Genomic DNA, 23444 nt, shown 5'->3' with positions numbered 1-23444 from the left:
GGAGATGAGATATAGGAAGAGAGGAAAGGAGACTAGGCGATGAGAGGGCAGGAGAGGAGGGAAAAGGAGATAGGAAGAAAGGAGAGGAAACAGGAAGAGAGGAGGGGAGAGAATATGGGGTGATTAGAGGAAAAGGAAAGGAAAAGATTGGAAGAGAGGAGAAGAGATATGAGAAGTCAAGGAGAGGGGAAGAAAGGAGATAGGAGGAGATATACGGAAATAGGAAGAGAGAAGAGGAGGTGTAGGGACAAGTTTTTTTGCTTTCACTTCTATATTAGAGATAGGAATAATTCACAGAAAGGTGATATAACATACAGGAAGTGTCATATGATGATTACCACTCCTTTGATTCCAGTGCTTTAAGTACCTGTAGAGCTTGAGGATGACGGTGCCGTACATGACGGCGAAGCCCAGGAGGCGAACCCACCTCAGGAGGATACAGCGAAACACGCTGGGGTGGAAGTACAAGATCATCACCTGCAGAGAGGTACAGCAGTGTTAGTGTTCACACTGATAGACACACAGATTATAAATATATATGTGGGCCTTTTTTTTGTTTTTTTGTTGGAAGCAGCGAATCGTACTTCCACTCCTGTCACACTCCTCTCATATTCACACAGAAGGAATCAGAAATGAAAATGAGTCTCCAGCATGTGAGAAGCAGAGCTGGAGGCAGATTTGGCCTCGCAGAGATCCTCCGCCTCCAGAGCCCCCGCTGACTTCTCTTAACTGTACGTTGCTCATATGTCAGCTGCCAGAACACATTAGAAATGAGAGTTTGAAGGGTTAGTTCTTATCTCACCGGCGGTATTTAAAGCGGCAGCAGTAGGCGAGATTGGAGCAAATATGATTTTAAAAAGTAATGCATGAGACAGGTAATCTGAAAAAAATGATGTGTCTCTGTGTCCCTCGGTGCTCCTAATGGCATCTGCAAGATTTCACAGACCGGAGGAAAACAACCAATCAGAGCCAAGCTGGAGCCTTGCCATCTCTGAGCAGCTGTCAATCACTCACAAACTCTGATTAAACGGTCAAACTAGGCAGCGTTGATCAAATATGAATCAATATTCTGTTACTGTAATGCCTATTTCTCACCTCAAATGTTTTCAGAAACATCTTGTAGTGTACTGTTTAGCGGTAAAATGAGAAAGTTTGTGACCCGGCAGCCATGTTGAGATCAGTTGAGGAAATACTAAGCACCGCCAACCAGCCGGAGCACAGCCAATAGGAACGCTCTCTCTCTTGGTCAAGCTTTACATTTTTTAAAGCCTGAAAACAGAGCCATGAGGAGGTGTCTAGTTTTCTCTCAGAACACTTGAATTACAATATGCTGAAAGGTTATTATGGAATTCTTGCCCAATGATGCCAAAAACATTCTGCCTACTGCAGGTTTAACAAGCGAGTGCATCTGAGTGTGACTACTTGTATGTTCATTTATAGTGAATGATCAATCACATGCTTTAGTGTGTGCACATGTACAGCCTCAGTTCTGGTGTCTGTGTGATTTGAAATTAAACAGAGAATTTGCAGGTGGCTCATAAAATATCAGCCTTTCATTTCCTGCTTGGTGGCGAGGTTTATTCGCACCTATTACTATTAAAGACGAGGCTGCGACAGACAAGTCTCATGCGTCAAGCTGTATGGATCAGAGCTTCCATTTGAACTTCTATTTCAGCTGCGTTTCATGTTATTAGTGTGTGCCTCAACGGGACGTCGCCAATCTCCAGTGACCCGAATGAAGCCGAAGATCCGGTGCAGTGACTCTGTGCTCATTTCCACTGAAGCAAATAAAAACCTGCCTCACTCACCTGATGGAAACACAACACCGTCTATGATGTTAAAGCACGACTCTTCTCTGAGTCAGCCTGGCCTCGCTGTTAAAAATGTGTCAGTTCACACAAAAGCATACAAGAGGAACTCATATTTTTAACTTTGATGATTACAGACTGCTGAAAGCATCGACTCATGTCACCTGATGAATGATGAATATAATACTACAAATCTCTACTCCTTTCAGACATTATTCCCTTTATGATGAGCACCTTTATACCAGCTCCCAAATAGTACAAATTTCACAGCACGGAGAGGTGCTTTAACTGAGTACGCCTAAACCAGCAAGGGAACAACATGATCATGTAGGTGTGCAGCAAAGACATATTATGGAAGAAAAGTTCATCTAAACTTTTGTAAAATGGCAACAAAAGAAAAGCGAGGGGGCGGGATCACGGTGCCTCCAGCCTTGCAAGTACTTTATACTTTATTTAGCTTATTATAAACAGATGAGGTGCAAAAAAAAAAAAATTCTTGATGGATGCTCCTGGGAGATGACCTGATCAGAGTCCAGGTGTCTGAGCTCCTGAAGTGCTGAAGCTGCTTGTTTCAGGCGGGTACATCCTGGACAGGTCGCCAGACTATCACAGGGCTGACACATATAGAGACAGACAACCATTCACGCTTACATTCACACCTACGGGCAATTTAGAGTCAACAATTAACCTAACCTGCATGTTTTTGGACTGTAGGAGGAAGCTGGAGAACATGCAAACTCCACACAGAAGGGCCCCAAGTCGGGTTTGAACATGCGATCCTCTTGGCGTGAGGCGACAATGCTGTCTCTATACCTTATACTGTGAATATTTTCACATTCCCTGGTCAATATTTTGCACATTCATGCACAAAACTTTGCAGCTCTTTCATTTTAAAACAGATATTTTGTGTATTTTTAAAGAATTTTTCACATTTTTATTGTATTTTTTTCTATTCCATATTTACGTGTCTTGACATTTGCAGTGCTTGCTTTTATTTTTATTATCTCTTACTATTTTTATTGTTATGCACCAGAACACCAAGGCAAATTATTTGCATGTGAAAACCTACTGAGCAATAAACCTGATTCTGACACTGCCCAAGACACTCGAGCATAATGGCATATTTATTTATCGTTTATTTCATAATGTCACCTACACTTTGTATTTTACCCTGTTATTGGAATAGATCATCCACCTATGAGGTCTGTCTAAATGCATTAGCCCTGTGATATAGTCTGGCGACCTGTCTACGCTGTGTTCAGCATCTAGTGGCACTTTATATTTATAGTGTTGAATATTTTCTTCATAAAATCCATCAACTGGAGGTCATAGTTAACCACATGGCCACAGACAGAGTATTGTATACCATTACAGGTGCAGTATAAACGCATCCCAGAGGAGTACAGCCAGTGATTCATCCAAGCTCGTATGATGCCTTGGCATTCAAGACGCAGCAGCTATCCAGAGTAATTAAGCAAACAAACAACAGCACCTGTAACGTCTTTCCCTCCGAAAAGAGGCAGAACATCTGTGGTAAACTCAACGAAGAAACCAGCCAACCCTGCGGCTCTAACAGTCTGGCTGTAAGATGTGTTCAAAGAAAAGGGGAAACTAATGTGTGTGGCCCCGGTGCAAAAGGAATGGATTAAAACAAATAATAATAAAGTCGGATGAAAAATAATCCCGTAAGGCAATTAAACTGAAAGTAATTTAGTTTAATAAAGAAGGGAAAAAAATGCTGAGAGATTAAGAGAGTAAACCAGGCAGGATGTAAATAATTGAATATGTAGTTAAAATAAAGGGTTCTAAACACTATTTAAAGATCCCATATTGTAAAAAGTGAGATTTTCAAGGCTTTTACATTATAAAGCAGGTTTAAGTGCTATATAGATACTGTTAAACTATCAAAACGCTCAATATATGGAGAAATACACACAGCCCGTATTCAGAAATTGCGCGTTTGAAACAAGCCGTTAGGATTTCTGTCCATTTGTGATGTCACAAATATACAATATTTAGACCATTACTCGGTTTTAAACGTAAATATTCTAAACGTTTCCCAGTTTATTTCCTGTTGCAGTGTATGTAAATAACATCAGCTGACAGGAAGTACACATGGACCCAAACTGTTGCCTAGCAACGCAATTCTGTTGCAATTCTGTTGCAATTCTGTTGCAATTCTGTTGCAATTCTGTTGAAATGCACTAAAACAGAGTGTTTCAGACAGAGTGTGAATACAGGTATATTCAGGCAGACAGTATGAGGAAAATAATGTGTTTTTTAATAGAGGAAAAATAGAGGAAAAAGCATAGACTGCTCTCTTCCACCGGGAAACGACGGTTGGTGTAGCTTTATTGTCGTCCTAGTGGAAACAGTAGGGATTACTACACACACTGTTCAGTTCCAGAAACAGGCTAAGATAACGAAAAAGGAAAAAAAAGTGTGAAGATTTGTCATAAATCGGGAGAAATACGGGAGAATTGTGACCCAGGGATTGAAACCGGGAGTGGGCACTGAAAAACATGAGTCTCCCGGGAAATCGGGAGGGTCGGCAAGTATATGCGTGTGCTAGTATGTGTGTGTGGGGGCCACTGTGGGTATAGAGTCTAGTTATGTATTTGTGCTCAGTTTTCTATTGGATAGTAATGGTTAAAGGACAGGTCGCTACCACACCGTTGTCCGGTCTGGGAGTTGTCCGTGTTTTCATCTTACAACTGTTTTTAGTTCATGAAAGTTAATTAAAACATTTTTGGTCACTTAAAATGCCTTATTCAGCGTTCGGTTGTACTTAGCTCCACCCTCTCGGGTTGCAAAAAAACAACATAGTGACGGCCAAAATGCAGAACTCGAGACTTCAAAACTGTAGTTCAAAAACCAATGGGCGGCGTCATGGTGACTTTTTCCACTTCTTATATACAGTCTATCGTGAACTCCAACAAACATGCAGAGTAAATACTATGGTACAAAGACAAAATGGCAAAATAACAACAATATAAAATCTGCCGACAGCTATTCAAGAAGTTACAATTAAAATAGATTGTCAAGATGACACATAGTGAAGATGTGTTGAAGTAATTGCTCAGCAACAGCTTGTTTCTTGCTTTTATCATCACAATTTTGCCATGTTTGTTTGTATAATCTAATTCAATGCTGACAAGATCAGTATCACCCATTGTACCAAAACGTGGCTCAGCGTGCAATTAAACTGTCATAACATCCTTATTTGCCGCCTTCAGTCTGTCCACTCAGTGCAGATATTTCTCTCACCTCTTAATTAAGAATGTGTCACACAGAGTTGAAGCAAAAGTTTCCTTCCAGCCACAATCCTCATCAAAACCTCGCAGCCAAAGTCCGTCATTGGTATGCTGGTCATGAGAGAGCGGGGAGCCAAGTCCATTTTATACCCAAGAACAGGAATTATAGCTGTTCCTTTTTAGTGCTCAGCTACCGACTGTGAGTCACTGCTGCAGCTCAAGATCTGATAAATTAGTTGGTATGGAGTATTAAAAGAAAGAGTTTCATTTTATGTATCAATTTTGAAAGGAAATTGCTACCAAAAAATTAATCCCGCCATATTTCAGACAGAGACAGATTTTCAAAATGAAAGTGATTATGTGGAAGACAGCCATGACTCATAGTTTTAATACGAATAATGTGCATTAATGCTTATTTTTTAAAGGAATAAACATTTAGGGAAATATTAGGGTATGACATCAACCAAGGCACCGATGGCCTGTGGCCACAAAATGTTACTGTGACCTCCAACTATCCGCTGTAGGTGGCCCCCAAGTTTTATCAAGTTTGCGTGCATGTGAGCGTGCCCCACTGGCTCGCTCACGACCGTTGCACTGCTCTCATATGGCGGTTACAGCTGCCGACTGACGGCACTCTTGCGGAAGCGTGGCACCCACCCTCCGGTTCCCCCCTCAGGTTAACACCGTTAGCTGCGAGCCGCCAAGCCCCCAGGAAGAGCAGCGGTTGTTGATCCCAATTTTCGTAGTGGCCAAACGGCGGTACTACAACTTCCGTGTCTGTCATGTGATGCCATTGGGCCCAAAAATACTTTTCCCATAGACTTACATTGGGAAAGAGACGTCTGTAACTCAGCGGATAATTTTTTTTAGGTAAATCAACTTCCCAGTATGAACACTTGAATAGCCCTTATTTAAATCATTAGGTCCTAAAAGTTGTAAAATACACTAATAGCCGAATCCAGAGTTATTTCCCTTCCTCCGTTCATGTGAATTAGACCCAGACCATGAAGACAACGTGACGTTGGGACCCCGTGACCGAGACATGTTACCAAGCGGACGCTACCGCGCATGTTCCATGGTCCCAATGGATGCGGAAGATCCGGGTACTTTTCCAGACGGAAGTCATTTTGGCATCATGCACCACTGAGCAACTTTCATAGGAATGAACGGGGCCCCGCCTCCAACGCTGTATCCAGTTCTCTTAATACATCCATGCGAGCCGCCAGCCCAGCTGTCGCCATGTTGAGATCCATGCGGAGGCAATAGAAATGTTCCCAATCTCACATTTAGCACCTTTTAAGCATTGTGTCTTTTTAAAAGCCAAACTTAGAAATGAAAATGACAACCGGTTTGATAATTAATTGAACAATACATATTTGAAACATTCTTCCTCTGCTTCTGTGAAGCAACATAGTGCTTGAATGAGGAAGCTGCAACTGTTAAAGTGCTAAATCAAATAACAGAGCAGATAAATGCACGAAGAAATGAAAAGTGTAAAGAACAGAATAAACAGAACAAATGTTGCCAACCCCTAAGGGTGCAACAATTCACAAGGCACTTATGTTAACCTGTGGTTTGGATGAACATCCTGCCTGGCAGCTTCATCTCTTTGCCTCCTGAGCAAACATCCAGCCTTCCAGCTCTCCGGTCTACACCACGGACCAAAACAATAAATCACCTCCACGCATACGAGGTAGAAGTAGGCCACGCTGTTTCTTACACCCACATACATATATAAATGCAGAAATGCAAATCCATGCACAAATGCACATGAACACAATCGCAGGAAAATGTGAAGATTTAAAGCCTCTCCATCCTGCCCATATATGCACACACACGCACAGACGAACATACACAGAGACAGGCAGACATCAAATGCACCCTTTCTGCAGTGCTACCCATGTGGACTACAAAGTCACAGTGGACTGCACAATAAAAAGCCACATTTTTATATATCGCCCATGAAGAGTAGGTGGCCCTTCCTGGTTTGCATCCAACTTCCCCATTCCTCCTCCATCAATTAATCAGCAGATGTATTTTTAAAACAAGTTGTGCTAGAACTTGATGGACTGTTTAAAAATGCATCGAGCACCAGAGTGGAGCAGCTGCGCCAAGCTTAGCTGAGGAGGCTTGTGGTGGCAGCAACAAAGAAACAGCAGCAGCAACAAACGTTGAGACTGCGGGAGGGGGGGAGACAGACACAAAGGTGAGACAGCGAGTAGAGGGGTGATGAAAGGAACACATGGGGGAAGGTGGAGGGGACAGGGAAAAGGTAGAGACAGGCAGGCAAAGGTGCAAAGAAATGCAGGGGAAAAAAAGATGGAGATACAGCACAGCAAAGGGAGGAAGAGACCCTTGAGTGTATCCAAGTGTGTGTGAACATAAGAGAGTGGCAGGATATTTTTGGGGAGCTATTTTTAGTGCTCGAGTTATTCCTTGGGGTGAATGGGAGGAGAGAGATGGATGCAAAATCAAATCCATGTTGAGCATCACAGCAGAAATATACGCAAAGTGTGGGCACATAAGGACGAACCTACAATACCTGCGGCCCTTTTATCTGCTGCACCAAAACCACCAGGCTCTCTATTCCAATGCAAATATATTTCTTACGGTAACACTCCAGCAACTTTACAATGAGAACAAAAACCTTTATCCCAAGAGTCAGCCGAGCGCTCTGAAGCTTTTTCTTCTCAGCTGAATTTTGTTCCTTCTTCAAAAATGGCTAACATCCAGCCATCAGGCGTCGTGTTTGAGGAGAGCAATGGCTCACTGTTGGCACTCTGAGCAAGTATTTGAAGGCAGCGAATTCCCCGGTTGCATCTGATCTCCCTGTTACACGGCGCTCAGGTTTCTTCCATCTGTTTCCCTGCTAAAGATGGGCTTCTGACTCGGCAGCCCAGGTGCACTGTGGGCTGCGTTCATAAGTGCAAATAGACACCTATACAGTGCACGCTGGCACCTACCTGGACCTGCACACACATGCAGCCAACAGAAAGGCTTGGCAAAGACACACACTCGTACTGTACATGCACACCAAATGTGATGTCCAAGTCTTTGTTTTTGTCCAGACGATGATCAGAAGTACAGTACTATAACAGCATCTAGCTGCAGCTGAACAAGCAGGAGGCACGGTTTGCTGCCTTATTTACACAGTAATGTATTCTATTATGAACAGAATCCTTTTTTAACAAGAAGTAATGGCTTCATTTTCTTGGTATTATCTGGTTATTTAAATTGTACACCTTTACCTCTCCCTCATTTTCAAGTTACAATCCTTAAGCTTTTCATGAACTGAAACCTAATTTTTGATACGATTTATGGTCACCAATTTTCATTGTTAGCGGCAGAGTCCGTCATTACAACACTGGATTCAAATTGCCCTCACATGCAGAAGGGATTGACAGGAAGCAATGCATATGTAATCCAGCGTAGCTGTGATGATTGTGTGTCTCTCCAACGGACGTATCTTTTATTAAAGGGCTAGTTTGGATGTTTTGAAGTGGGGTTGTATGAGGGGCTTATCCATAGTTAGTGTATTACCTAGAGTACATGACGGTCGGCACGCCCCCAGTTTGGAGAAAGAGACACGAGCTATTGCATGGAAGCAGAGCAATGTACTGCTATGGATGGGGATGGCAGCAAAACGTATTTTAACCACCTAAAAGAAAGGCTTACTTGAGAAAATCTATATCGGTTTGAGTGTACATTATATTTAGAATATTTTCACCACTTCACCTTGCCGTCAGACAGCCCTTTCCGACAGGGAACTGAAGCCGTTGTATCCATCTATGCTCTCGATAAAGCCAGACAAAATCAGTTTAAGTGTACGTTATATTTAGACTATTTTCATTGCTTTACTTTACCATCAGACAGTCCTTTTTGATGGGAGATGAAGCCGTTATGTATGCTCTCATCAAAGCAACCAGACTCCATTGGAAAAAAACATAATTTTACATTGCAAAACACGGGAGTTGCTGGTCTACCGCTTCCTCGATCGTTTAGTTTGTCTGTGTTACTTTGTCACCAAAGTAGACCAACAACCCCCGTGTTCTGTGAGGAAAAATTACAGGCTTATTCCATGCAGCCTGGTGGCTTTAGCAAGAGCAAAGATGGATACAACGACTTCAGTTCCCTGTCGGAAAGGGCTGTCTGACGGCAAGGTAAAGTGGTGAAAATATACACTTAAACTGATACGGATTTTTTAGGTGAGCCTGTCTTTTAAGTGGCTAAAATGCATTTTGCCGCCAGCCCCATCTACGACAGTACATTTCTTTGCTTCTGTGCGAAAACTCCTATCTGCTTCTCCAAACTGGGGGTGTGCCGACCGTCATCTACTGTAGGTAATACACTGACTATGGATAAGTACCTCATACAACCCCACTTCAAAACACCCAAACATGAAAAATACATCTACAAAATAAGACAACTGTCCTCTTTGGAATTCTGGGACCTGAAGTATTAAAAGCACAATCACTGTTGACACCAGTAACCACTTGTGTCGCAAAATCAGGACTTAATCTTAAAGGCACAGTGTGTAGGATTTAGTGGCATCTAGTGGTGTGGTTGCACATTGCAACCAACTGAATACCCCTCCGCTCACTCCTCCCTTTCCGAGCGTGTCGGAGAACTACGGTGGCCTTCAGGTAGCGTAGAAACACGAAAGACTCTCTCTAGAGCCAGTGTTTGGTTTGTCTGTTCTGGGCTACTGTAGAAACATGGCGGACTCTGTAAAGAGGACCCACTCCCCATGTATATATGAAGGGCTCATTCTAAGCTAACCAAAACACAACAATTCTTAGTTTCAGGTGATTATACACTAATGAAAATTATGAATATTATATTCCATTACTGCTAATAGATCCCACGAAATCACACACTGAACCTTTTTAAGAATTATAACTTTAATGTGAGCAATGCAAAAACCAAAGTAATAGACTGACTGAGTAAATTGCGGGTGCCCTTTAAGATCAGAACGCAGACTTACTGGGAAGTAGAGCAGTAAAGCCCCGAACAAGATGGCTTCCAGTAGAATGAGACCAGATGAGCGGATGTTCTGTTAATGGGGGAAAGAGAAAACAACAGAAAAAAACATCAATAAATCAGTTCTTGACAGGGAAAACGTGATGTATTAATGGGATGGTGTGTTGAGGGAGGAATTAAGATCCGTCTTCAGTTATCAGTTAAAGGTCTTTGCTCAGCTTAGTGAATTGGCACCGTGCCGTGAGTCGCAACAACACGACAAACATGTCAAAAATAATGCATCAAAGCCCGTTGCTGTAAATCTGACATCACTGTGTTGTGAGGAGATGTAGCTCCGGCTTCTTTGCCATCACAGGCAAATGCAAATAACTAAATCATTGCCTCTATCAAAGCGAACAAACACAAAGAAGAGTTGAAAATATATATTTGCTAATGTTTTGCCTTCCCCCCGAAACAAGAATATAAGTGACGTCAGCACCTTGTTCAGGGTTGGATTTAATTACCCACATTACCCTCCTAGAGGATTCTCTATGTTTTTTTTATGTAAATTCAAAGGGCTCCGGGGACATTTCTTGTGAAATGAAGAAATGTAGGAGATTTTGAGGCAACACAAATGTCTATAAATAGCACACCGGGAAAGATCCAACTGCCTGAGGAGGGGTTGTAATTATCCTACACCGTGAGCATCTCATATTTATTTCACTTTATTCTATTAGCTGAGTGGATATTATGCAACAACGTTCCTGTGTAGATTCAAATAGAGAGCTCAGGTATATTTGTGTTAATTATTATGTGTTCATTAAGAAAAAATTCTATAGATTTTTCTATAGATTTTCCAACAGATGAACATTTACTTATCAGACTTGCTCCTGAAATCCAGCGACAGTGTTAAATCCATTTTTGTTAGAGGGCAACCCTGTGTGAAATAGAACTGCTGAAACTTGACTAATTTTACTACCATTTACTGTGTGAGCCAGTGCACGGAGGGATTGTTTGCCTTTCATCTGTTATTAAGTCTGATATAATATGTTGGATGTTGGATTGTCTGTAACAGCTTTAGGCACTTATCAAGCACTGTGGGGGGGGGGGTGGGGAGGTAGGTGACGGACTGCACGATGGTCATCACTGTCATTAATCTCAGCTTACACCTATGGGTTAAAAGATTACTTCAACCGCAAAATGACCATTTGTATGTCAATTACTCACCGCGTGTTACCTTGAATTCTCGAAGAAAACTCTCGCATTCCGCCACGGTGAACAGAGAATCCGAAAACGTTGTGAATCCTTAATGAATTGAAGTAAATGGGGGTCCACGTTATCAAAACATCTGTTTACAACAGTGGGCAACCTCTGTGGTCTGAGAAGTGAAGCCAATGCTGAAGTGCCTTAACCTTGCATTCTTTCTAACAGCCAGCAGGGGGCGACTCCTCTGGTTGCAAAAAGAAGTCTGATTGTATAGAAGTCTATGAGAAAATGAGCCTACTTCTCACTTGATTTATTACCTCAGTAAACATTGTAAACATGAGTTTATGGTCTCAATCGCTAGTTTCAAGTCTTCTTCAATACAGCATGATGTCCATTCAGTAAATGCGTGGCTACCTTGTGATTGACAGATCGCTACCACGGCGTTGTCCGGTCTGGGAGTTGTCTGCGTTTTCGTCTTAGAACTTTAACCCTTTCACAGTGTGTATTCAGTTCATGAAAGTTGATTATAACCTTTTTGGTCGCCTAAAAATGTCTTATTCAGTGTTCGGTTGTACTTAGCTCCACCCTCTCGAGTCACTTCTGGTTGCAAAAAAACAAGATAGCGACAGCCAAAATCCTTGACGCGTCAAAAGTGCAGTCCACAAACCAATTGGCAGCCTCACGGTGACTACGTCCACTTCTTATATGCAGTCTATGGTTAACAAACAAAGGCATGGCAATGCATGTGGATGTACTGAGCATACGACTGGATAAACGACACTTAGATTATACGGCAAGAGTTGTGTGAGAGTTTGCAAATAGATGTTTTGATATAGTTTTGCTGTTGTTAAACGCGGACCCCAATTACTCCGTTTTTGGATTCTTCGTTCACTTTGGAGGCATACGAGAAAACGTTTAATTCAAGACTTCACGGTAACGTGGTGAGTGATATACAAATGGTCATTTTGTGGGTGAAGTATTCCTTTAAATGGGTACAAATATTTTGCGCGGCGACAAGGACAGTTTTTATTCTACGTCACTAACTCTTACCGTAGCATTTATACGCGGATACGTTTACATTGCAGTCAGTACAGGATACACGGCGTACAAATGACACACGGAAATCAAGAAAGTGACCTCTGTGTCCCCCCTCACCTTCTTCCTCCTGAAGTGGTAGACCACCACCATGCTGGCCAGGTCCAGCACCATGCACAGGCCCTGGAAGGAGGCCACGGCGAGCCGCAGAACGCCATCCTCCTGCACCAGGCAGGGCGTGTCGTCCCGGCAGTAGGGGCAGCCCTCGCGGCACGGCAGGCACTTACTGGACACGTCGGAGGTCTCGTCTCTGTTAGAGCCTTGCTCCTTACCTGAGGACACGAGAGCACTTCAGTTAATAATCAGAACTCTAAATGTTTTGTTTGTTACCAAAGTATTTGTACTCTTCTAGGAAAAAGAAAGACAGCTTTCTGAAAAGGTCGTATCCAATCGCAACTCAGAACATGGGTCTGATTTACTGTAGTGTTTTCAAGGATTATCAATGTAATTAATTTGGTTGAGCTGTCACACACTGGCTTCTCATTAAATGCTCAGTTAATCAATTTGAAGGAGTAGAAATCATCAATCCAATAAATCACAAAGCCTTGGGGGTGATAATTACAAGAATACAGACTTTAATTAGGCAGATGAGGGAATAATGAAGGAGAGGAGGATAAAATACTGTGACACCGCTCCCTTCATCACTGCGGTCTGCCTAATTGTTGTTATACCAGCATGCAGCACACTTGGATGCGGTTTATCAAATCCGTCTCTAGATTACTTTTTTTTTTCTCGAACATCTCATTGGAGAGTGTTCACGTTAGCGTGGATGTGTTGTGTTAAGCGCCTCTGAAACCCGAATTTAATCAATTACATGTAAAGAAAGGACTGGCGATGCCAAAAATATAATTTGTTCACACGGCGACATGTCTGCTGTGGCAGGATTTAGAGTCAATCTTTAGTCCAAATCCTCTATTTTCACCACACACATGATGCAGCTCTTCTTGAAAATGATGTTTGGTAATCATGTAATTCGTCTGTAAGTCCCAGAGCTCATACAGTATGCAGACACTGTGCTAAAGTTGTACAGCGCTTCAGTAGAGCTCGATTGCAAGAGAATGTGCAGAAAGTACTCTGGTAATGATTAGATACATTAAGTACGAATCGACTGGTACATTATAGACGTAATAATTAATAGACATTATTTATCAAGCAATGATGCAGTCCACTGATGTAAGAAATCACACAAAGTGGTTTTATTATTTCCAGTTAGTCTCACTGTGTTTAAGGGGTTTAGAAAAGAAGGGAGGGAGGTGACCGTGAAAACAAAACGACTCGTGATCCACCCTCTCGCTGACTTTTGCCTTTTTTTTCCCTATGAATCCCAGTTAAGCGGTTTATCTTCTCTGGTATTCATGCATCCGCTGACATTCACACTGACGCTCACATTGTGAGTTTCACTGGAGCCGGGATGTTGTTAGTGTCTTATATGTATCTGTTTATCTCACAAAAATAGCTGTATTTATAACGGATAACGTGGTTTATGCTAGAAGCTGTTAAGCTATGTTCACACTGCGAGCGACAAAAGCAACAAAACGGCCAAGCGTGGCCAGATACATTGTCGCCGAGTTGCTGTCAAAGTGTTGTTCAAGGGTTCGTTGACGTAGTTATGTCGTTAAATAGCACTGGGAACGACAATTTTTTTAGATGGAACAGGGTGAAACAAAAACATATGACTGGTTGACGCTTCACCGTGTCAATGGAGCGCTGAAAAAAGTTGAGAGCTGCTCAACTTTATTTGTAGCACGTCACGCCCGTCACGTAGCGACAACTTTTGGGCGTCAGTTTGTAGCTTCATATCACCGTCTTCCATTAAAAAATACTGTAAATGACCTCTTGCTGTGTCGCTCGTTGTGTGAACAGTATTAAGCTGGACATACACTGTACGATTTAAGAAATGTTGTTGTGTAAGTCCTACTGTTAACTGTACAAGTAGATCGTTTGCGATGTAAAGCCAAAGCTCACGATTTATGTGCTCACACTGTACGGTCCGATCGTCAGCCACAACCTGAGTGTTCACACTGTACGTGTAAAAATAGAAGAAACAAGGCCCGTCAGTCCCTGAGGGCTGTTCGAGCTGTTGACAGTTGTCAGTAAAGATTTGTTTGAAAGCTCCGAGGCAGGTAAAGTTTGTTTGCTAGCAGAAATCCTGTCTGCTGAAACATCTAAAAAAAAAGAGGTGCTGATGTATATGGACTCACATGTGGCTAGGAAGACGTAGACAGTATGGCGAATTGGAGGTAAGCTAGCTACGTTTTACTATATCTATTGTAAATTGTTATCTTGATAGCTACGCCCTGATTACTGTAAAAAAAAAGTTAAAAAAAGGCAGTAACGTTGGGGAATCGTCTCGTGGCTCTGCTTCAACTGTGTGAGAGCCTGTGGACGGCCGACCAAAATTTCGGACAAGTCAGAAATTCGTCTGACAGCCGGTCGGGAGGAGTTAATAGGTCCTCGGTCCTCCCTGTATATTGGAGTGCAAACAACATCCAACGAAGCTGAAATTCGGTCCGACTCTAAAATGAGTCGCGCGGCTCAAAATTCGGGCCAGAAACGGGCTAAAATCGTACAGTGTATGCCCAGCTTTAGAGATTGTTTAGTCTGCTTAATTATTCTGCAATAAATTGTTTTCTTCTGCCATTTACTCCTCTTTACATTTAAGTTTAGCTGCTGACAAAATAACAATATTTTGACCATGTATAAATGTATTGGAACCCCCACCCTTCTAAATTGAACACAAAGCTATGTAACTAGGTCAAAGGTCTGGGTGGAACTTAATAGTGGAGACAGAGTGGGACGTTAGTGGACTAATAAGTGAGAAACGCATTAATCGACAAAGCTCTTGACAAAGATCTGAAAAGCTCCCTCGGCCCATTTTGCATGCACTTTTGAGACGGTTGAATCTCAAATGTATGAATATTGAGTACCACGTTTTAGCCAGCAGCAGCCAAATATTATTGCAAAAAAAAAGTGGTTATTTTTAGTATCACTTCAGATGTGCGCATATCTAAATAATATATTCATATTAGTTTGCACCCTGACTATCTGTGTGATTATTAGAGGTTTGCAAAACTGGGCGCACGGTCTGTCTGTCAGTCTCTGATTGGACGTTTGAGGGTCAAATCATTGTCACAGTGAATGGAGAGAGGATGGAAGGAAAGAACTGAAAGATAGGAAGAGAAACCCCATTAAGTTGTAATTTCTCGACTCAGTTTCACACATCTAGTGTTGGGCTATGTGATTCCACGCCTCTCCGTTTGGGGTCAGTTGTCACAGGCAGGCAGCACCTCCATCAGATTACCTATCAGGAGTAATCTTTCAGAGAGGCTGTAATTGCAAAAAACATTTCTCTCAGTGAGCTAGTCTTTCAAGCTGCTGCTGAGGTTTTGTCCTGATGCTTTTTTTTACACAACTGTAGTTACACAATCTCCTCAATTTTAATTGTAAACTTGTGTTGCTTGTTTTTTTTGTCTTTTCATGTATACTCCGTGGGTCCATGGTCTAAACTTAGCTCAGTTAACCCTAACCACAAGACACTGGAATAAGATTTTGCGATTGTGACATTCAAATCAAATGTCATGTTTCATTAGCTTCTACTGCACATTTAAGGATAATTCATTTGTTATTGCAGGCTGTGTCTTTTCCTCCCTCTATCCTTTCTTCCCCTTTGATATCTGTCCTTTTGACCTGTTGCTAGGGAACAATACAAAATCTGTTTCCAGTCTGGTCTGTTTTTCTGGGATGCACGACGAGGAATAACAGACGGGCTCCAGGGGGGTAAATCGGGGTCGCCAGCTACTGCGACCCAATCTGAGCCGCAGTGATTTTTAATGACGGGGTCTGCACGGGGCTTGGAAGATGAGTCTCTTCACAGACTGAAGAGACTCATCACGCTGCATTACAATAAAGCTCCAGCTTAGCATATCATCCCCCTCGGGGTGCTGTATTGTTGGAGTCAGGGATGAAAACCACCGCAGTTGCTTGATTATCTCGCTCATCAGGGCCAAGCTTTCTGCCCGAGGACACTGCAGCGCTTTCAGTCAAGGTGTCAGAATGTAGGCATTCAAAACCAAAGCACGAGCAGGGAGGTAAAGTTAAGGAGATACATGGAAATCGAAAGGGTGAAAGGAGAAACATCAGAGGAGGTGAGGTCCAAAGCCAATTTGTGTGTACGTGGTCCAATTTTTAAGTTTTCAGCCCATATTTATTGTGTCTGTCACATCTGAATAAAAAATAACAAATAATGGACCTATGAGAGAGATAGCCAGGTCTTTAGGACAGACAATATCGATTCATCATTCACTAAACCCCTCCCCCAAACCGCGATTGTCCGATTGCTGAGCTATAAGCAACCGTAAGCTTTGCATTTCTTCACACATAGAGGTGTGTATTAATAGGAGCAAAGAACGCATATAGGTAAGAAGTGAAAGTCAATTGATCGTTCAATTGCAACATCAGCACCCAGCAGCAAAGCTACGCTTCTGCCATTCTGCCATGGACTGAAAGCGACTATCGGACGCCAGTAAAACATCCACCTACAAAGAGTTGTACAAAAATATAACTAAATTATTTCTATTCTATTGTCATAATTGTAATGTCTCTACCGAAATGGCCAATATGACAATAGAATAGAAATAATTTTGTTTTACTTTTGTACGGCTCTTTGTAGGTGGACGTTTTACTGGCGTCCGAAGCGTAGCTTTGCTGCTGAGCGCTGATGTGGCAATCGAACGACTAATTGACTTTCCCTTCTTTACAATATACATTCTTTGACGTAAGCTGCAAATACTAGCAGCTAATCTGCCGACCCTACGGTAGTAACCAAGTGTTATTTCCATAGGAAGAGGGCATGTTATAGCTAACTGCAATCTTTTGTGTGGTTGCAGGTTAGCATGATACCTTCAGGACTGGAGCATTCACCCTGTGGGATCCAAAATGCCAATATACCAGAGATCAGCGTAACGTTAACAGCTTTGCTCTTTATTTGGTTTGGTGTGATTTACTCAAAATAGCAAATACGGCCAAACTTGCTGAGTGTCATTGGTTGTTTCACATCGTCAAATCTTTTTCTCCTGTAAAAGTGAAGCATACTGTTTGAAGATTACAGCGTAAATCTAATTAGTTGCTTGTCCAAATATTTTCAATAGAAGGCCTTAGCATCCAAACCGCTAAGGGACATGATGGAACAAATGACATTTTAATTACAATGTTGAATACTCAAAGGTCAATAAGTAGCACACACACAGATCTTCAGGACAAAGTTGACTAAACTCAATGTCACCAATTTGTTTCGGTCTTGGTGGCCTTCATCAGAGCATGAAGAAATACATCTTTACCATTAACATTGTACTATAATACACGGCATGAATACCTTTACCCTGCAATACAAGGACAATACTGCTGCTTCATTTCCAAATCTTCTACTGGGTTCAGGAAACATTAAACCGTCAGCTGGAGTTTTAGCATTAGCTTATGTTAGCTAGCTACAGCTGACAAAGTCTGATAGTGACATTTGTCATTTCACCCAACACAATCCACGGTTGTTGTCTTTTGTTTACTTCTGGGGGAAATCAAAGAGCCTTTGTTTAAAAAATTACTACGAATTTCAAATGGTAAATCTGCCTTTATGTGCCGCGTGAGAACGGAAAGCTTTAGGGGCGTAGCAACAGTAACTAAGGGTTAGAGGCTTAGTCAACATTCAATTAAAGTGTGACTAATCCTTTATTGAAGTTTATTCCACCAACATGTGTTCTCTGTCTACACAGCCACCTTATAATCCAACAGGTCTGTGATTCAGAAGCCACCTGTGGCTCCCACTAGAGCTCAGAATAGGAACATAGTAGACGTTTCCACAATAAGAAATCCTTTGACTGAAGCTTGAGGGTTTCATAACCTCGCAGGCCCCAGGATACCCATTCAAAGACATAAGAGGAATTTCAAACAAAATGTGTGGCTGTCAGCTGAAAAACAAGATGTTTTTTTCTTTTCTTTTCTTTTACTTTTTCATAAATCCCAGAAGCTTGCTTTTGAAAAATTCAAAGTTTTGATCTGACAGCTTGCTGCAATATGTATTTTTATATCACAGAGCGATTTGTAACCTACTTTTAAAGCCATTGAGCGCCACTCGGCTCGGATGGTAGAATCCTCTCCGGCACTGGCACTTGTACTTGTCCAACACAAATCCATGGCCGACGATGGGGGTGCACTGGGAGGAAAAAGGAGACAGACATGGACATTAAAGAGGACTTATTATGCTCATATTCCGGTGCATACTTGTACTTTGGGTTTCTACTAGAACATGTTTACATGCATTAATGTTCAAAAAACACTTTACTTTTCTCATACCAGCTGTGCTGCAGCACCTCTTTTCATCCTCCGTCTGAAACGCTCTGTTTGAGCTCCTTCAACCCCCCCACACCTCCCGAAAAGCCAAGTCTGCTGGGATTGGTCAACTGAACCAAACTCTTTGGGCTCCGCTCCAGATCTGCTCTAACTAGCTTTGTTTTAGGGGCGTATCTACTAGCCGCTAGGCAAAATGTGTTACTTGGTGACATCACTACGTTACAGGAAAAAAAAGGCAGGACTTCAATCAAGGCCTTTCGGGCAGTTCAGTGTTTCTGTGGGGGAGAGAAACTCCCTTTTGCGTGGACTTTGGGCTTTGTAACTTTGCAGACCTTTTACATGCACAAAAAAATAGATAACACACTAAAGGAAAGGGGAAAAGCATATTAGATCCCCTTTAAAAAAAAAAAATCACCTGTTTTGGTTGTTATCAACAAGAATATCACAGGAGTTGGTTGCATGGGAGCAAAAGTGAGATGCTGAGGAGGAAATTACATGAATATGAAACAACAGGATGGAGGGGGGATGATGGAGTGACTCAGCCAACGCAGCTTTGTTTTGCTTCTTGAATCCAAAAGCAAGTGGGAGTAAAAGTTCTTTCTGTTATTTATGATTTCAGAAGCAGAATAAAATATCATAGGAAACAGCAACAACTAAAATCTGTCTTCTACATTGTAATATTGTATGTAAGAGTTGGTTGTTTGTTGGAGTAAATTGAATATCTTAGGAAGTCACCTTAGGCTCTCGGGAATGGTTCAATATTTTCTGAAGTTTTACAGGCCAAATATGAGAAAAATACTCCGTAGATTAATCAAAAATAATTGTTAGTCGCAGCCCAACAGCAATAAAGACAGCCAATTATATCATCCAGGAATGAAAATGAACCACAATGGACGTCAAGTAAGCATGAGGTCGAAATTATAGTCGCTGCAAAGACATAAACAGCGATTGTGTTGATTGTTCTCTTCACACATTCATTAATATTATTAGCATTTCTGGCTCCACGGTATGCTTCAAAGTGCCTCTTGAGTAAATATGATTTGCATTTGCAGGAAAATATTGTCAAGATCTGGGTGATTCACGGGACCCGACAGTGGGATTACAACAGTTTACCAATAGAGAATACTGTAACATGATGTAAAAAACTAGACGTAAACTTCCACTGAAATCAAAGAATTAGAATTTATAGGGTCTCGGTAGTTAAAACTGACATCACATAAAGTACGGTTCCTACATGTATTCACTGCCGGCTGATGAATGCGCTCCTCGTCAGGCCCTCTGCAGTGGTCTCTGTTAATGAGCTAGTTTCAATCATGTTATTGAGCCTCCTACATCGTCTACATGCTCCTCTGCAGCGTGAAGCAGAAGACGCTCCAGTTATAAACACGCGTGGTGTCAGGGGAAATCACAGGGCTTTGCCAAGTAACAGGGAAACTAATTAATATCTAAATTAAGAATTAAGGGTTGTTTGCAGAATTTAAGCGCGTCTGCATAATTCCAGCTTGCATCGATAAGTGCGGGAGCTACACGGGCTTACGCACCATCTGGAGCGAAAACACACTCGGCGACACTCACACACCGGCCCGGTGTGAATGCACATATCCCTGTGCTAAAATATAGCTGCAATAAATTTGACATGAACGTTCATAAATAGTGCATTACATCGCAATGCTTTCAATATAAACAGTATATCCCTTCTGGGACAGCTGCTGTGGAGAACAGCAGGAGTATATTTATACTTCATGAATCTGCCACAGTCGCTGATGGTCTTGTTATTTTTCTGATTTTCAAGGCAGAGCTCATGTTGAAGGAATTGACATTTTGGGAAATGATTTACTTTCTTCCTGAGAGTTAGATGAGAAAAGTGATACCATTCTCGTGTTTGTGCCCCAAGTATGGAGCTAGAAATAGCTTAGCGTAGCATAAAGACGGGAAGCAGTGGGAACAGTTATAGCCAGGCTCTCCTCAAAGATCAAAAATAGGCCTATCAGAGCACAGTAATTAACAACTTGTCATTTTTACATTTTATTTGCAAACGTATGAAACGAAACAAAATACATGGTTGCGGCATTTTTGCACTTTCACGCTAGCTGTTTCCCCTAGCTTCAGGTCTTTATGCTAAGCTAAACTAACATCCTCCAGCCTCCAGCTACATTGTTGTTGTTAAAGAACAGGAAAACCTCCCGTTATCCCGACTTTGGTCATTATTCCAGATGGATAGATGGTTACTAGGGATGTCACGAGAACTGATGCTTTGGTACCAAGTCAATGCCAAAATTCATGAAGCCTCAAGATTAACGGCTCCCCGTACGAATGTGTCTGGGATGCTGTGAACTCACTATCTACGCGTACTGGGCATGCACCCTAATTTTCTCTGATAATGCTACACTGTGAACAACAAAACGGCAGAACAAGAGCTAGTTAACGTTAGCTGTTAGCGGTCGGTAAGCAGCACTGTCCTGCACGGAGCTAACAGCTAACATTAAAGGGAGGTGCCATTGATTTACATTATGATGCGTTAAGGCTCTATTCAGTAAAATGAGTATTGGGCGAAGGTAAATTATATTGTTATCATGATGTGTTCGAATGTAATCTTTTGCAGATGTACTGAATTGATTGTATTAATGTTAATATTCAATTTATGTCAGATGTAACTGTAGTCATTTGTTGACACTGCTGTAGTTGTTTTCATCAAGTGAGATACCATCACTGTAAGAAGTTTCCCATTCCACAATTACATTTGAACGATATGAAATGAATACGGCATTAGCGTACAAACATGAGAGTGGTATTGATCTTCTCATCTGACTCTTGGCAACCAAGTGCAGTTCTCAAAATGTCAAACACAGTCTTTAAAAGCGGAATGAGATTGCTTTTTGGGGGATTTGCAATCAACTGGAACGTGCAGATTTGTAGAAAAAGCTCATCATCGCTCTGTTGCGAATAAAAATGTTAGTATAAAGTTCCCCAGTCTGACTCTAACCAGCGATGTTGTGGGTCATGGTTGGTGTCTTACATTATCCCTAAACTCAACTGATTTTGTTCATAAATATCCCCACCATAGCAGACTCACTTCATCTCCACTCCATGCCTACAACACGATATATAAAACTGATATTTTTCAATTCAATCCCTGCAGAGCCGTGCTTTGGTGTAATGTTTACCCCATTTACATGTAAAGGAGACAGGAGTTGTGGACATTAAAAAACATAAATCCAATGTAAAACCTATTTGAGTTTGGTATTTCAGTGCTACTCTCCTTTAACTCCGTGTCATTTTTGATAAGATTTACTTTTTATGTGTTAATTTTTCTCAAGTGGAAGAGTTCACACTAAAGCTTCCCGCTGAACTTCTGCACAGATCAGTTGTTTTTCAAAGCTGACAAACAGCTCCAAATTTTTAAACTCGGAAGCAGCAGCGGGAGGGATGAGCTGTAGAGGGTATAAATGTCTGGACTGAAGTGCGAATGGTTGACAGAATAAACAGTTCGGTAAATCGTTGCTCCAGTGTTGCACCAGGGAAGACAAGCAGGCCCTGGGAGTTATGATGCATGCTTCTACTTTTCAGAAGAAAGAATGTTAGCTTTACACCTCGGAGGCTTCACCTCTCGTTTTTTGTATTTTTCTTATGAGGTGATGTGAAATGTGAACTGTGTCAGATGGGGATCCTTAGAGCTATTTTGGGGTTAGCTGTATAAAATATTGAACAGCCAAAAAACAGGAGAGAAAGCACAAACGTAATGTTTTTACAGTGTACAAAATATCAGTGACATTTTTGTGCGTTTCATCTGTTTTGTATCAAGTTAAAAATCCATCTTGAAATTTCTGCCTCTTTATTTTCACCTTCCTAAGAAAGGCCGCTAATCAGTGTTTTCACTATGTTTTACATTCACACACAGCCATACAGTGTGAAGCCGTATGTCTATTTATAAGACGTTGATTCTTTGCACCATAATCATCCACAAAGCAAGAGTAGATATGTGAGAGGAGTTTAAAGCAGGGTTTTGAATTATTTGTTGCATTTCCATGCATCCAGAAATTTAGTAGTTGATACCAATACCAGGGAAATTCCATGATTCTTGATACCCAATTCGATACTACGATAAAAGACAAAGACAAAACAATGAATCCTGTTTGCATACTGGTTTTTTTTGGCCTCATTATAAGGAAACCCTGATGATTTGCCTCATGTTTCTCATCAAAAACTAAATTTTACAAGATTGCATTTGAACACATCATAATAATGAGCTCGTTTTTACTGAATAGAGCTTGAATGCATCATAATGTAACTCAATGCACCTCCATTAACATTAGCTGTTAGCTCAGTTATTTAGCCAAGCAAGACTGTGCTGCCCACCAGCTGCTAACAGCTAACCTTAACTAGCTTTCCTTCTGCCGATTTCAACACGGATTTATTGTTCCCAATGTAGCATTATCAGGAATTGTTTTTATCGTCCCTGAGTCGACGGGACGCTGTTAGACTCGAGCCCTGAATCCCGGTACCTGCGGTACTGTAGAAAAACAAGTAGCATCACGTTTTTCAGAATTTTGGCAGCAAAGCATTTTAATGTGAAATAAACCCATTTTAAATAAATAAAACAAATCTACAGCCACACTAGTATCTTTGTGTGGCACAGCGCTTTGAGCTAAATGCTAAGATCATCATGCTAACATGCTCACAATGACGATGTTAACATGATGATGTTAAACAAGTAATATTTACCATGTTTGCCATTTTTAGCACTAAACACGTAGTGCAGCTTCTCATGGTGGCACTGGAG

At 41.6% G+C, this 23444-nt stretch overlaps 1 protein-coding gene and 1 long non-coding RNA gene across 5 annotated transcripts in view; one reads left to right on the top strand and one right to left on the bottom strand.

The window, feature by feature from the left end:
* Nucleotides 1-23444, bottom strand: part of gpr158b (G protein-coupled receptor 158b) — a 71561-nt gene that overhangs the window by 22733 nt on the left and 25384 nt on the right. For all 4 annotated transcript variants that reach the window (XM_074650484.1, XM_074650485.1, XM_074650483.1 and 1 more), the window contains exons 4-7: nucleotides 18425-18527; nucleotides 12383-12594; nucleotides 10047-10115; nucleotides 368-477 (exon numbers count right to left, since the gene is read on the bottom strand). In XM_074650484.1, coding sequence (XP_074506585.1) covers nucleotides 368-477; nucleotides 10047-10115; nucleotides 12383-12594; nucleotides 18425-18527 — 494 coding nt within the window. The remainder of the gene's footprint in view (nucleotides 1-367; nucleotides 478-10046; nucleotides 10116-12382; nucleotides 12595-18424; nucleotides 18528-23444) is intronic.
* On the top strand, nucleotides 357-2308 carry LOC141776728 (uncharacterized). The gene is made up of 3 exons (XR_012595796.1): nucleotides 357-487; nucleotides 621-731; nucleotides 1695-2308. It is a non-coding gene; the product is annotated as an uncharacterized LOC141776728 (long non-coding RNA).

The sequence above is a fragment of the Sebastes fasciatus genome, chromosome 11 (assembly GCF_043250625.1).
Source record: "Sebastes fasciatus isolate fSebFas1 chromosome 11, fSebFas1.pri, whole genome shotgun sequence".
Lineage (NCBI taxonomy): Eukaryota > Metazoa > Chordata > Actinopteri > Perciformes > Sebastidae > Sebastes > Sebastes fasciatus.
This window is presented reverse-complemented; position numbering and strand designations above follow the sequence as displayed.